Source organism: Solanum verrucosum, unplaced genomic scaffold (genome assembly GCF_900185275.1).
Source record: "Solanum verrucosum unplaced genomic scaffold, falcon-dt-bn FXZP01001278.1, whole genome shotgun sequence".
Taxonomy (NCBI): domain Eukaryota; kingdom Viridiplantae; phylum Streptophyta; class Magnoliopsida; order Solanales; family Solanaceae; genus Solanum; species Solanum verrucosum.
This window is the reverse complement of record NW_026020317.1, coordinates 143,618-158,645: the sequence shown is the minus strand read 5'-3', so window position 1 is coordinate 158,645 and position 15,028 is coordinate 143,618. Positions and strand designations below refer to the sequence as shown.

At 36.1% G+C, this 15,028-nt stretch overlaps 1 protein-coding gene across 2 annotated transcripts; it reads left to right on the top strand.

Moving 5' to 3' along the window:
- Positions 1-1,776: 1,776 nt before the first annotated feature.
- Positions 1,777-14,035, top strand: LOC125835256 (serine/threonine protein phosphatase 2A 55 kDa regulatory subunit B beta isoform-like). Of its 2 annotated transcripts, none has more exons than XM_049514386.1 (14): positions 1,777-2,150; positions 5,089-5,192; positions 5,283-5,381; positions 5,708-5,827; positions 6,347-6,553; positions 7,250-7,341; positions 7,442-7,560; positions 7,695-7,818; positions 8,049-8,172; positions 12,670-12,738; positions 12,830-12,921; positions 13,005-13,082; positions 13,179-13,246; positions 13,375-14,035. In XM_049514386.1, the coding sequence occupies exons 1-14, from the start codon at positions 2,033-2,035 to the stop codon at positions 13,509-13,511; spliced, it is 1,551 nt and encodes a 516-aa protein (XP_049370343.1). In that variant the 5' UTR covers positions 1,777-2,032; the 3' UTR covers positions 13,512-14,035. The 2 variants fall into 2 exon arrangements, with proteins under 2 accessions (XP_049370343.1, XP_049370342.1); XM_049514385.1 differs by having other exon boundaries at positions 13,176-13,246.
- The last annotated feature ends 993 nt before the right edge of the window (positions 14,036-15,028 follow it).

Sequence of the window (15,028 nt, the reverse complement as noted above, 5' to 3'; positions counted from 1 at the left end):
TTGTGTACAAGAAAATATAAGTGCATAAAAATTGATCAAAAAGAGAGTTCTTATTAGTAGTTATTAAAGAAATGTGTTATTTTTGTAAAGTTTTGGACTCAATTCTTATCCAAAATTTGAAAGAAATATGTTCTTTTGTAGAGTTTTGGACTCAACTCTTGTCCAAAATTTGTTGACTTATACATTGTGAATAAGTTGTTGTATCTTGGAGGAGACAAGCCAAGAAGATTATGTTGGACCCCCTGAACTTTTTTTTATTGTAATAGACTTGAATCACCTTAAAGGAAGCAAAATATTCACGACTCAACCTGAAGAGATTTTATTTTCTTCATTTTAGTTTGCAATTGTAATTTGTAATTTCACCAATACAATAATTAAACATTCACACCTACCCTGAATTAAAACTAATAAAGTCCAGAAATCATTTTTTACCCTTTGCATTATTTCTTGCTCAGAAACATATAATTTTTCCTTGTATGTTTTCTTCATCTCCTTCTAATTTTTACTTATATTTCTTGCTCATATACATAGAATTTTGTCCTTATTTGTTTTCTTTTTTTACTTATCTTTTTTTTGTATTATTAGGACTATAATCTTATTCTGGCTTTGAACAGTTACTTATATAGTTATTAGTTTATTTATGGCGATTACAATGCTTTATGTTGTTTTGCTATGTAAAAACAGATTTTTATTGAAAAGTAATATAATGGAGCTAGGAAGGTAATGCTTTGTTAGTTGTCTATTTTTTTTCCTTAGGATCAAAATTTACATTTTTAATTTTTTTTTTATCACACACGCCAAATTAAATGTTAACTTATTTGTGACGATTATCAATGTTTCATGTTGTTGTTGATATTAATTATATTATTAGGGTAGTGAATGTTTATTGAGAAGTAGCATGGAGCTATGGAAGTAACGTTTGTTGATTTAATATGTTTTTTTCCATTAGTAGTTACAATTCTACAAATAAACATGCATAATGAATTTTGGTGATAATTCAAAGGTTTAAACTTTTAAATGTAAAGTTAGTTATATTTTTTAAATCAAGTGAATGCGAGCCCCAATTTTTTTAGAAATGCTAGACAATATTCCTCCACTATATTGAAGAAAATAAGATAAATTTTGTTATATGTGATGAAAGAAAATTGTCATGTAAGTGTGAAAGTTCAAGTCATTGGAAATAATATCTAAAATTTCTAATAATTTCTTCGTAGGGTCTTTTATAAGCTTTTTTTAAAATATAGTTCTTATTAGTATTTAAAACATTAAATATGCTTAAATACAGACATAGAATCATGATTTTTAGGTATTAAAAAATAAATTATATATCTAATGATATCTTATGACCGCGCGAAGCGCAACCTATTTCACTAGTTTAAGATAATTCGAAACAAAACATAATAAGCACACAAAGATAAAACGATAATTTCTTATATTTATTCACATTAATATTAATAATTTTAATATATATAGGAACATTTTACTTGTAACTTTTTTTAATTTTTTTTTTTAAAGATAAAAATCAAGGACATAAACGTCAATTTCTTACAATCTTGTTCTCCGAAACATCGCCCGGTCGTGTACTGAACTGCAATAACATAATACACTTTTTCCACTATTCTCACGTCCTGTCACTGGCACGTGTACAATTTACAAAGCTTCAACCAATCAAAACTTCTCATTCACAGAATTACATCACCGACAAGTAACAGTAACATATCTTCTGCAAAAATATAAAATGAAGAGAGAAAAAATGAAGAATGTATTATAGATAGAACTTAACATTTTGTTTTTTTTTTTCCGATGGCATAAAACGGTTCAATCTGTGTTATAGAGGCTAATACGTCGTCGTTTTATTGAATCTGAATCCAATATGGTGTTCCTCTGACGACGGCGATTCCAAAAAACCTACCGGCGATCGCTTCTGATGAAGTGAACATTCTAGAATCTTCGATTTGATCGGCGGATTTTCAATCTTATTTATTTGGTTGCTATTGATTTATTGGAAAGGAGGAGGAAAAAAAGGAATTCGATGAAAGGTGATGTTGGTGGAGAAGTCGCGGAAGCTCCGGCGGGTCCACCACCGCCGCTAGAGTGGAAATTTTCACAGGTTTTTGGTGAGCGTACGGCTGGTGAAGAAGTGCAGGAAGGTAATTTTATGTTAATTACAGTACTTGACTTTGATTATTGTTTCACCTGGATCCGTAGTCATTTCGGTGTTAGTGTATCGATTAGGGTTTGTTTATTGGATATTGATCTGTTATTTTGGTCAATTGATTGCGAGTAGGATGAATCTGTTAGATTCCGATCCTGGATCTGATTGATTGATTTGCATGTTTTTTTTTATCAATCGACTGTATGAACAGTATAGAACTGAACTTTATCAAGTATATGGAACTATAGTATGCTGTTCATTGTGAACTTTGCTTGGACAGCATCAGTTGTCAATTTGTAGTGAAGCTTCTTCATTGTTAAATTTGGTCATGTGTTGAAGCATGTTTACTCAAATGTGAATCATAAGTGTGTAAGTAGAGATGTGAGACTAGATTTCCATGTGCATTTGTATGAAATGTTGCTTCTAGTTCTATTTTGGAAAATGCCTTTATTGACATACACGGGGACATTCTATAGTTCCATGTCTTGAGCTGCTTGAGATTGAGGGGGATGTTGCACAAAAAGAAAGGGATGCTTGCAAACCAACTTGTATTGGCTAAGGTGGGAGTTGAAGTAGGGGCCGATAATGGTCACGGTAGGACTAAGATAACACCTTGTGAGACATTTTCCCAAAAAAGAAGAATCATTTTCAGAAGACTTAACACCTTGTAGGACTTCTGAAAAGACTCAAGATTTCCATAGGGATGTGAGCTTGATTAGGCTAAGTGATTCATCATAAGCTGACTATTGGTTAAGAGAATTTGGTTTTTCTATTCTGCTGTAAATAGGAATATCCCTTTCACAAGAACCACTAAAAATTTGTTCCAGTGGAGTGCGGTAACATATTATATAGGCTCTCGATCCTCACCCCTGTCCCCGACCGAGAACACGACCCTAGTCTACCATTGTATACCAAAGCCACTAAAGCAAATATAAACTAAACAAGCAGGAATCAATACTAAACTAATACAACAAGTAGCAGCGACAAGAAAGGAAAAAACAAAGAAATAGCAAACAGAGGGCAGAATTTGAACAAGACATAAAGGCCATCAGGCAGGATTTGAACCAGAACCAGATGGCAGAAGGCTGTAATAAAAGGCAAAAATTCAACAGTTTAATAGTATACAGAAGGCAGAGATTGAACATGAGAGTAGAGACCAAATGGCAGAAATTGAACAAGAAAATAGCAAGCAGAAGGCAGTCATAAGAATGAAAGGAAGAATACAGAAGGCAGGAATTGAACATAAAAGAACAAATGATAGAAATTAAACAAGAAGAAACAAGAAATAGCAAACACAGAGGATGGGAGATCTTTTAAGGACAGGAGGTAGCAATCACATTATTCATATGGATGGAAGTTGTTCAAAGACCTACAATCTCCAGGTGGACTTGGCTAAAATTATACAAGTGGAAGTAGAATCCAGATAGGTTATACCATCCAGTTGGGATTCAAACTTAGTTGTGTTTTTTATTTTTTGAGAATTGGTAACAAAAACTTAGTTGTTTTTACACGTACATAAAGCTTTAGACTGGTGTTTGTCAGGAACATAATCTTCCTAGTCTTGTTGGAGACTTGCAAATTGATATAGGGGCTAAGTGAGATTTATGCTATCTAGTTTTGTTGAACCCTTGGAATGCCTAATAAAGCAAATTTTTTAGTACTCCCTCAGTTTTATTTTTACATGACGGTATTTGACTAGGTAAGAAGTTTAGATAGAAAGAAAAGACTCGCCAAAAGTACCTTTAGAACTTGTGTTCTTAAAGATGACATAATACTTCTATGACTATAAGAACATGTCATCAAGGGTGAAATTGGAGTTATAGAGTGAAAGAGTTAACAAATATAGGCATGTGCTATATTTTAGAACAAACCAAAAAGAAAGATGCTATGTGGAATGGAACAAATGGAGTATTAGAATAAAATGAGTTCGAGGAGAAGCGGAATAGATATAGAGGATTCATATAGCGACGGCCTAAGATCCTAAGTTGCTCGGACTCCCATGTTGACATGATGTGGGTGTGGGATCTGTACCTGATCTGGTGAACCAGTTTTGGGTACTTTGACCAAATTTGAGGGAGAATTCTGGGCAGATTCAATGATTTCTGTAATTACAACAAAAACTAAGGTGAAATTGAAGAAAATGGATTACCTTGTATATACTATTTTCTATTGTCACTCCCTTTCTTTTTATCGTTTTCCAGGATTCTCCTCTTGATCAATATTTCCCACATAATATCTCATCATTTAGGTTTTAGATATTTGAATTATTTTTAGCCGAATACCCGCACCGGTATCCATACATGGATCTGTATCCTCGAATCTTAAAATTTAGATCATAGAGGACCCGACCTCTAGATCCGCAACCGTATCGGACGCCCGCACCCGAGTCCTAGCAACTTAGGCGACGACAATTATCTTGAATCGTTGATTAACTGCTCAACTCTATAGCTATTTTATGGATGCCAACAAATATTCCTTGTCTCAGACATTTAATCATGAAGGCTTTTAGCAAGTTCATTTAATATACTTCGTATTTTTCCGAGGGTAACTTATTCTGATATAGCAAAAGCCAGAATGAAAAAGAAAGAAATTGAGGATATGCTTTTCAAAACTGTGCAACAACTCGTCATGATAATATGGTGCCCTGAGTTGTATGACATAGTTTGACTAGTAATAAAAGGTAATTCATGTTGCGAGAAAGTAGTTGCTGAGACTTTGGTGTCAAGGTTTGCTGTAAGATATGTAGATGTGCCTAATATTATAAAACAGAATTCTTAGATCAGCATGCATTAGAAATGCAATTAATGTGCCTGATTTTGTACAGGGTTCCACAAATTGAGGAAGAACTTCTATTAGGCTCTCACTATATTTAGATGTTTTATGATTTCTTTCTTTGACTGTCATGGTGTGTATGCTTGTTTTTGTGATTGCAGTTGATATCATCTCAGCAATTGAGTTTGATAAATCTGGTGACCATCTTGCCACTGGGGATCGTGGGGGTAGAGTGGTATTGTTTGAAAGGACCGATACCAAGGAGGTATGTTTCTTCTGTTTACTTTTAGAATATTTATTTACTAAAATTGATTTTTTTGATGATCATGTCTTTTGTGTGCACTGTGTTCTCTAGCTGGTTGGAAGTCAACGAGAATTAGAGAGAGTGGACTATCCAGTTAGTCGGCATCCAGAGTTCCGCTACAAGACAGAATTTCAAAGCCATGAGCCTGAGGTACACACCTCTTCTCTGTTCTTTGCACTTCCTTTTTCCCCAATCCTTCTTTGCTGGTGTAATTTCTCTCTAGGAACTCATGAATGATGAACTTTCCTGGAAACAAACATGCAAAAGAACGTCAGGCTGATGTTATTATTTCACTTCATGAATTTTGGAAAGAAAGGGTCCTTTGAGCTGCCTGATCTTCTATCAAGATTCAACTATAGACTAGGGTTGATTGCCACCGCCTCTATGCTATGTTGTATTCCTCATCTTCTGTGCTTTCTGTCTTCTTGTTGCTTCAAATAGAAGTATAATTTCTTCTACCACGTCTTTCCATTCAGTTTGATTATTTGAAGAGTTTGGAGATTGAGGAGAAAATCAACAAGATCCGGTGGTGCCAAACAGCAAATGGTGCCCTTTTCCTTCTATCTACTAATGACAAAACTATCAAGTATTGGAAGGTAAATTATTTTATTTACTCTCTTCTTTATTGATTCTTTGGGGGTGTATGGGCATTGTAGATGACTCATAAAAAATGCATTGCAGATGATTGGTTGCTTGCTCAGTTTATTTAGTTGAATAACAAATGAGTCGTTATCTTTATTTTTAGGCTTAAGATACATATCAGCTTTGTTGAGGAGTGATATTAATAATTATATTTCAAGCTCGTAGTGTGACATGATCTCCTCTTTAAACTTTGTGGCTGTACTAGAACATTGCTGTTGTAAATGGAATGTTGACACTTGATATGAATTTGTTTGTTGGACTGCGTTTGAACAGTCTGCACGGATTGTTTGCAAGATGTCTCATTGTTTTATGTCAGCAATGTATCAACTATATTGTTCTTAATTTAAATGTAAAATAGTCAAGATATGATGTATTTCTTAAACTATCTACTTCTGAATGTGGCTACCTTACGTCATGGCTGTGTATCAAGTTGCTGATTTCCTTTCAAATTGCTTTTTTCCTGAATATTTTAGGTCCAAGAGAAGAAAGTTAAGAAAATATCTGAAATGAATATTGACCCTTCAAAAGCTGCTGGAAATGGCAGTGTAGCCAGTTCGAGTTTATGTTCCAGCCCAAAGCAGTGTCTTGCAAATGGGGGCTGTGGAGATAAAGCTTACAGTTCTTCGAGCAATGATTTATCATTTCCGCCTGAAGGCATCCCCTCACTGCGCTTGCCCATGGTAATTGTTCTTGCTTAACCTATTATATTATGTTTGTTTATGATGCTGATGACATGTCAAGTTTGTCAGTCTATAACTTTTCGGTGATGTGCATTTGTGCCCTTTGCTCCTTTCAACTGTATCTAATCTTACCTATCAAAAAAGATATGTTCAGTTTTATAAAATATATGTTGGGATCAGTTTCAAAAATATATGTTGGGATAAAAATTCCATTGACTGCAGTTCAAGTGGATGTATATGATCTTTTTATACTCCTGGTCATATGAAAGATATTTAGTACTGTCTGTAAGACTCTAACAGTGTAACTTAATCAGTAAGTTTCTTTTAATTTTTTAGGTCGAGTGCTACAGAAAGAAACACTAGGTCATTTGTGTTTATGCCTATTTATGAAAGTTTGAATTAAACATACAAGCTAGTCTTTATATGCATATGCCTTTACACAACTTTTTCATGCTGCTATGTGCTTGCATGATTGTTGGCCCACACCTGGGTGCTATTATCCTTGACATATCAGGCTTGGATTATCTAAACATTCACCTCACTTGGCCTTGAATATTTTCTTTGAGGGTATTAGAAATTTCCAAATTCCAATGAATGTAGCCTGCTTCATCCTCCCTAGGACAAATGCTGTTTGATAAATTTGACTTGAATCTCTTTTTAAATTTTGCATCTAAAAGCTTTGTATGTGAACTTTAGGTAACGAGCAACGAGACCAGCCTTCTTGCAAGGTGTAGAAGAGTGTATGCACATGCTCATGACTACCATATTAATTCTTTATCCAATAACAGGTGAAGATCTTCATTACGATTATAAATGTGCTTCACCTTGTTTTTGAGTTCTAGTCTATAAGAGCTTATGAAAATTTCTGTCCTCCTCTTTTCCACTTAGTGATGGTGAAACATTCATATCAGCCGATGATCTCCGAATAAACCTTTGGAACCTGGAAATAAGTAATCAAAGTTTCAATATTGTTGATGTCAAGCCAGCAAATATGGAAGATCTTACTGGTACATTTTCATGAGTTGATTTCAACTTAGGTCACAGCCATTCCCCCACCTTTCCAACTTTTACTACTATTAATGTGCTCTTGCTTTTTGACTGATACTTTTGACTTTAACTAGATAATTTTTTGTTACTGCAGAGGTGATAACATCAGCAGAATTCCATCCTACACATTGTAACACATTAGCTTATAGCAGTTCAAAAGGATCAGTTCGTTTAATAGATTTGCGGCAGTCAGCATTGTGTGACTCACATTCTAAATTGTGAGTATCACATCAATTCTTTTGTATTTCTGTTCTGATGGGTTTATTTCTTCTTATGTTGTCTCTAAATTGTGAGTATCACATTAACTGTACATGATAAGATCCTGGAAGATCTAGGTGTTATCAACATGGGAACACTGGAAAATGTATTTTTCAAGTTCAAAGTTTGTATTTTTATTACTTCTTCATAGCTTTAATAAATTGGGAATTTTGGTGTTCCCCATATGCAGGTTTGAGGAACAGGAAGCACCTGGTTCAAGATCTTTTTTCACTGAGATAATTGCTTCAATTTCGGATATAAAATTTGCAAAGGATGGAAGATACATACTTAGTCGTGACTACATGACACTTAAGGTTGGTTTCTTTGTGTACTGGATCTCCATATTTCAGTTGATTGATTGGAGAGGTGCATATCAAAATTTTTAGAAGCACTTCGCGTTCATATTATTAAATCAGTTGCAGATATGCCTCCTCTCTGTAAAAAATGCATTTGTAAAGCAGAGTTTTTTCTTTTTTTGACAAGGTAATTTTATTAATGAAACCCAGCATCTGAGGGATTGCTGGTAATTAGAACCAATTACAAAAAATCCAGAGCCCTTAGTGATTATGAAGAAAAATAATAAATCAAGCAAGGCCCCTACATCCTGTGTAATGTATATCTGCCATATTGCTCCAAAGGGAAATCATAGAAATGCAAAGAAACTTGAGACTAAGAGCCCATTTGGATTGGCTTAAAAAAGTAGCTTTTAAGTCAAAAATAAAAAGTCAAAGTGAAAAAATAAAAAAGTAGGGGGAGACCTACTTTTGGTTTTTGACTTATTTTAAGTCATTTTTGACCTTGCCAAACACTTCCTAACTTATTTCATCTTTGACTTATTTTAAGTTATTTTTTTATAATTGCCAAACACTTCCAGCTGTCAAAAACTTACTTAAAAGTATATTTGACCAACTTTTAAGCCAATCCAAACACCCTCTAATAACATTTTCCAATTTATCTTAAGAAAATTCTAGAGTTCCTTTCTCTCCATATGATCCACCAGATTGCAGCAGGCCGCAGGGATGGCAATCCATAGTTTCAAGTCAATACCACTCATTCCCCCTATAGTTCAACCTTGAAGAAAAGCTAAGAGATCTCTTGGTATGGACCCCACTTGATTCCTAGCATAATGAAGAGGAGGTACCATAACTGAGATGTAAACTTACAGTTAAGAAAAAGATGATTGGTGTCCTCCAATTGTTCTTTACTGAGAGGGCATCTATTGCAGATGGTCATTCCTCTCCTCTGTAAGTTGCGTTGAGTTAGGCATTCATTTTTGCCTGCCAACCAAGTGAAACACTGAACCTTGTAGGGGTCGTGGCTTTTCCAGATTTGTCTACATGCCAAGAGGTTTTGCCCTTCCCAACAGATGCACCAAGAGGGTGCCATCCTTTTTGCCTTTCCATCAGATGCAATCTGCTTTGTTAGGAGCAGTAGTGCAGGATCAAGTGCTGGCGGTAAAAGAAGTGTTCTATCGACTTCCTATCGTTACAACTTCTCTTGAAGACAATATTCTGGCCTTGGGAAGAGTTGTAATCTGCAATATATGCTGCTTGATTAACTGCCAGTGTATAAAGGTCAGGGAATTGCAACTTTAAAGGGGTATGAACTATATGTAAAGCAGAGTTGTGAGAAGGTGACATAAGAGTGTGCCATGTATGTCCCTTCCAAACACAGCCAGCAGGCAGCAGCTATTTTGGGGTTTCATTAGTGGCTACTCTCCACCACCACCCCCACAAAAAAATCACATTTTGCAGGTTTTGTACTTAAACTATGCCTTCCATTACCCCCTGAAGTCCTGAACTATAGCTTTCTAGGGTTAACTCTCCGATGCAATGTGCGGAAAAAGGTTGGTTGTTGGTTTTTCCATGAAGATAGAAGAAAACTAGTTCTTTTACTATATTTTCTCTTTTTTCTATTGAAATTAGGAATTGTCAAAAAATTAGGACCTGTATGCTTGGGGGGTTTCAGTTTGGGGGTTTACCTCTCTACCTACATGAGGTAGGGGTAAGGTTTGCGTACTCTCTACATGTGTTGGGGTATGGTTCAATGCTTCGGGTGAAACCAATTCCCAGGTCCCGAGTACATATTCACCATGGCATGCTGATCTGCGATTACTAGCTATTCCAACTTCATGTTCCCGAGTTGCAGAGAACAATTCAACCTGAGGCAATCTTTTCGGATTCATTCCGCCTTACAGCCTTGCTTCCCATTGTAATTGCCATTGTAGTACGTGTGTGGCCCAACCCATAAGGGCCATGCGAACTTGACGTCATCCCCATCTTCCTCCAGCATATCACTGGCAGTCCTTTGTGAGTGCAACACACACCTTTTTGTTTGTTTTGGAGCCGTTTGTTTGGGCAGGGCGTACTAAAGCCACTACATACCACACCCCACCCGGTGGGTTTTACCCCTCTACCTCCTTGAGGCAGGGGTAAGGTTCGCATACACTCTACCCTTCCCAGACCCCACTTGTGGGATTACACTGGGTATGTTGTTGTAATTAGGGGGTTTTCTTTCAAAATATAGGTGTTTTTCTTGGTTTGAGTCTGCTTTCCACAACTCAAGAAGGTGTGTTTGGTTTTCAAGAAGTTTGAATGAACTCAAGCACACAGAAAGTGTCAACCATTTGCTACTGCACTGCCCAGCTGCCTCAGACCTCTGGAATATGTTTTGTTTAATTTTTGGTCTTTCCTGGGTCACACTTTTCTCTGTTAGGGATGCTCTTGAAAGTTGGAGTTCACGGGAAGTTTACAAAGCCATCAGGAGTATGTTGATGATGATCCCTGATGCTATCTTTTGGTGTTTATGGACAGAGAGGAACAAAAGATGTTTTGATGGAATTTCAACTTCTAGAAGTCTTTTGCGAGGCAGATGTCTAGTTAGCCTTTTTAGTTGGTCCAAATTGACCCCTGTAAATAATTTAGAACTCTTCTTTGATTATGTTAGCTCTTTAGTTTAGAAAGAGGCTACAAATCCTTTTTTTGTGAGCTTAACTGATCTATCCTTGTAAAGCTTGCATCTTCTTGATGCCTTTAAATGAATCTACTTCATAAAAAAAAGTGTTGAAGAGGGTTTTCTTTTAATAATATAGGGAAAAAATGGAAGAAGAAAGAGATAAGTAGTTTCAGATGAAACCCAAATACGCTAACCCTGATCAATTCGGTTAAAGAAGATGAAGAACAACTAAAGAATATAAATGAAATAAAGATGAGAAAAAAAATAAAAGAATCGTGAAAGATATTAATTTTCAGCTAATCAGCTGTTAAAAAATCCAACCTGGCATCATTTTCACCTCCCACGTGCCGTTCAGAAAGTCATCACAAACTCTTTGCTATTTGTCCCTCGGGATTTAATGTTCGAAAATTTTGGGGATAGCAGAACACCCGATAGTTTGCAAAACAATGATAGTTCATGGTTTTTTAGCCATTAACTCCTTATTAATCACATGACTCTTAGTTAAAACCCCACACGACTTCAGTTGCATTTAAAATGCAAATATACTCTGTGCATTTGGAGGTTTTCTTGTGTTACCTAATATAAATGAATGTCTCTGGGGTTTCGAGAAAGATGAACTACGCCCTTGTGCGTGCTTTTCTGTTCTTTCCTGTTATTTTAATAAGATGATACATTATGTATATCTATGATCCTTGAGTTTACTTTTGCAAATTGTTGCATAAAGCTTAAATTCATAAAGTATCTCTGCGGTTTGATTAGGATATGTTAAGTTTTATGTATAGATTTTGGTTCATGAGGAGCAATTTTCTTTCATATAAACGATGGTAACAATTGCGGTGATGAATAAAATAAGACTGCCTGACTTGCAAAATGTACAATTCCTACTGCTTCAATTTTGAAGTTGTACGTGTCACTACTAATTATCCCATTCCACTTGCTTTATTTCTTCCTGATTGATTAAAGATGTCGAAACCAGCTTCGTATGTCATCAGAAGATTGAATTTCTTTTATAATATAATCTTGGGTTAGTTGAGCTTTCACGAGTACATTTCACTTTTACTTATCAATGAAAATTCAAGGAGTATTTTTGCTTTCATACTGTTGTCGTTATGACTTGAATATCCTCAAATGGTTCTTGCAAAAATGTAATCCTATATCAATTTGTGGTCCGTGGTAAGAGATGGAGGGTGCAAAAAAAATTCATACTAGTTTGGTTGCAGAGATGTCTTGAAGCTGCAGTCAAATGTGTCGAATGTGTTATCTAGCATGGGTCTTTCTCAAAAACAAGTGCAATAGTCTTGAGTTTGACGAGGATGAGAGAGGGATCTGATTGTTTATTCAAATTGTTTTATGGATATAATTGGCTAGTTTGGTGGAGTCATTGCACTTGAAGAACTGAATTATGGTTTAATCTTTATGGTTTGTCTTAACTTGGGAACTACTCCACCTGTATTTTTTATTTTTTGATAAGTAAATGTGTACTGCATAAAAAGGATAGCCTTGAATGAAAGATGTATTTCAAACAGTAGGTTTTGGCTTAACAACACTTGATAAACACACTTTTGGTGTTTGTCAAACACCAAAGCAAGCTCGTTTGACTAGCATATAAAACAATCCAAACAACCTCTTAAAAACAGTCTCTGTTGTGTGTGCACACATGGCACACCTACTCAGACAGACACACACTCACTCTCTCTTTTGGTGGCACTACTCTACTCTAACTTTTAAATTCCTGCTAGGTCTAGTTTTTTCCAGCATTGTGCAGAAGTTTATATTCTTTCCATCATTGTCAGTGATTTTTTTCCCTATCAACAAACAATGTTCCTTTTGTCACTGAACAAACCTTACCTTTTCAGCTATGGGACATAAACATGGATTCAGGTCCAGTTTCAACATTCCAGGTTCATGAATATTTAAGACCAAAGGTGAATTACTCTTGCCATCGAAGTGTTTTGTGAACTTGTTTATTTTTTCGTATGTTGAGCTGATCAGCAAGGCATTTTGTATTTTCTGCAGCTTTGTGACTTATATGAGAATGATTCCATCTTTGATAAATTTGAGTGTTGCCTTAGTGGTGATGGTTTGCGAGTAGCAACGGGGTCTTACAGGTGTGTAGAATTTCCTTTCACCTTTGTCTTGCATATTATTTCTCCACCTCTTCATTTTTCAACAAATGATTACTCTCATATAGCAATCTTTTCCGCGTGTTTGGTTGTGCTGCGGGGAGCACTGAAGCAACTACCTTGGAAGCAAGCAAAAATCCTATGAGGTACCTAAGCCAAAATATTTTTGGCATTTGAATGCATTTTGATTTTGTGTTGTAATATGCCATAGTCTGATGGCTTTGATTGTGCTCCTCCAGAAGGCAAGTCCAGACTCCTTCAAGGCCATCCAGGTCCCTGAGCAGCAGTTTAACACGTGTTGTCAGGAGAGGTATGCATTTTCACACGCTTATTATGTGCATGTATTTTAATTTGTGTACGTAATTAATCTTTTATGCATTAACTTTTTGCCCACTGCTCTTACTATATCATCTGTCTTATGTTGTGTACACATTGCAGGAGCAGATAATGCAAGTGTTGATGCAAATGGAAACTCATTTGATTTCACGACAAAACTGCTTCATCTGGCATGGCATCCGACTGAAAATTCCATAGCCTGTGCTGCCGCAAACAGCTTGTATATGTATTATGCATAAGTCATTACAGGAGATGTAGTTTCTTGGCTAGCATTTTTGGGTTGCTTTTCGGGAAAGGCTTTCTTTCGGAGCAACTTGAGGTTCTACCATTTCTCACTTCCAGGTGCCTCAAAAAGGTGTAGGTCCATGCTTTTGATGTCAGGGTCCAGATGTACCTGAAAGGATCACCAACAGAGCAACTTGTGTCTTCATGAGTGGACAGAGGGCGTGGGATTCTCGCACCCTTCTCCCTGTTTCTACTTCACCCTTTTCCAAATCTCCTATTTGTTGGGTTGAAGTTGTGGAATGTCATTGTAGGTTCCTTACAAGCAAAACTGTTGAATGTGCAAATTTGCCACTAGTTCTAAGCTAAATGTAGCTTTACTTGGAAAAGAGCAGCTGCTAACTTGCAATGGCGTTAAGCTTATTTTCTTGGATAGCGTTATTTTTTGTAGGTTAACTTAGTGTGCTTTTTGCTATAGATTATTAACTAAAGTAGTTTTTTTCTTTCTGTAAACGAAGTTCAAGAGAAACTGCCTTTGTTTACCTGTATTCTTTCCTTCGGTGAAGTGTGGCTGGTACTGCTAAACTTCTGTCAACTTCAGAATCTCAGTTTTTAATTTGTTGGATAAAAATTGCTAGTTTTACTTTGCTTCTGGACCAATTTGTGACTAATGTGAAGAGACATTTGTATTCGTGTAGTGTGCATATAGCTCTTGGCTTTTTGACTTATCAAGTACAGGAAAGTTGGAAGTTTTACAAGTAGTCTTTGCCTAAGTGCTGTTATTTCTGTCTTACCCAACACAAAAATAGTTAGGACTCCCATCAATGAATTAGTGTTGTGAAGAACCTTGGCTCTCTCCTTAAAATAGACACTTGGGGCTAATGAATTAAGGGTGACAAAAGAGTTTCAAAATGAAGAAAAAGTGATACAAGTTTTAATTATTGAGTAGATGTGACAATTTTAAGATTAGTGTTAATGGCACTAATTTTAAAATCCTCAAGTTTTATTATATACCTAAAAGCCCTATTTTCCCCCATTCCACACCCTCCTTTCTCTCCACCATTCTGTCGCTGCCATCCCCTCCCCTTCTGCCGTCGTAATCGTCGCCATCACCACTTCCTCCTCTACCACAACCATCAGGTCTTCCTCCATTGCCACCACTCTCTTATTCTTCCTCTTTTACCACCATTGTTGTCACCTCCTTCTTCTCTACCTCTGCCTCCACAAGAACCATCATCTCCACCTTCGTTGTTATCACCAACATCTCATTAGCCACTCTACCACTTTCTCTTTTACCTCACTTGCTACAACAATTGTTGTAGTTGTTGCAGCAACTACAACAGTTGCTGAGCAAACTTGAGCAGTTGTTGAAAAAACTTCAACAGTTATTGCAACAACTTCAGCTGTTGCTTGATTTTCTACAAAAAAAAAACAATGACTTCGACTTCAAAATTTTTAAAATTAAAGCAAATTAGTTTGTGAAATAGGACCAACAAGAGAAAAAGAAAAAACGTGATAAAAAATAATGAACGAC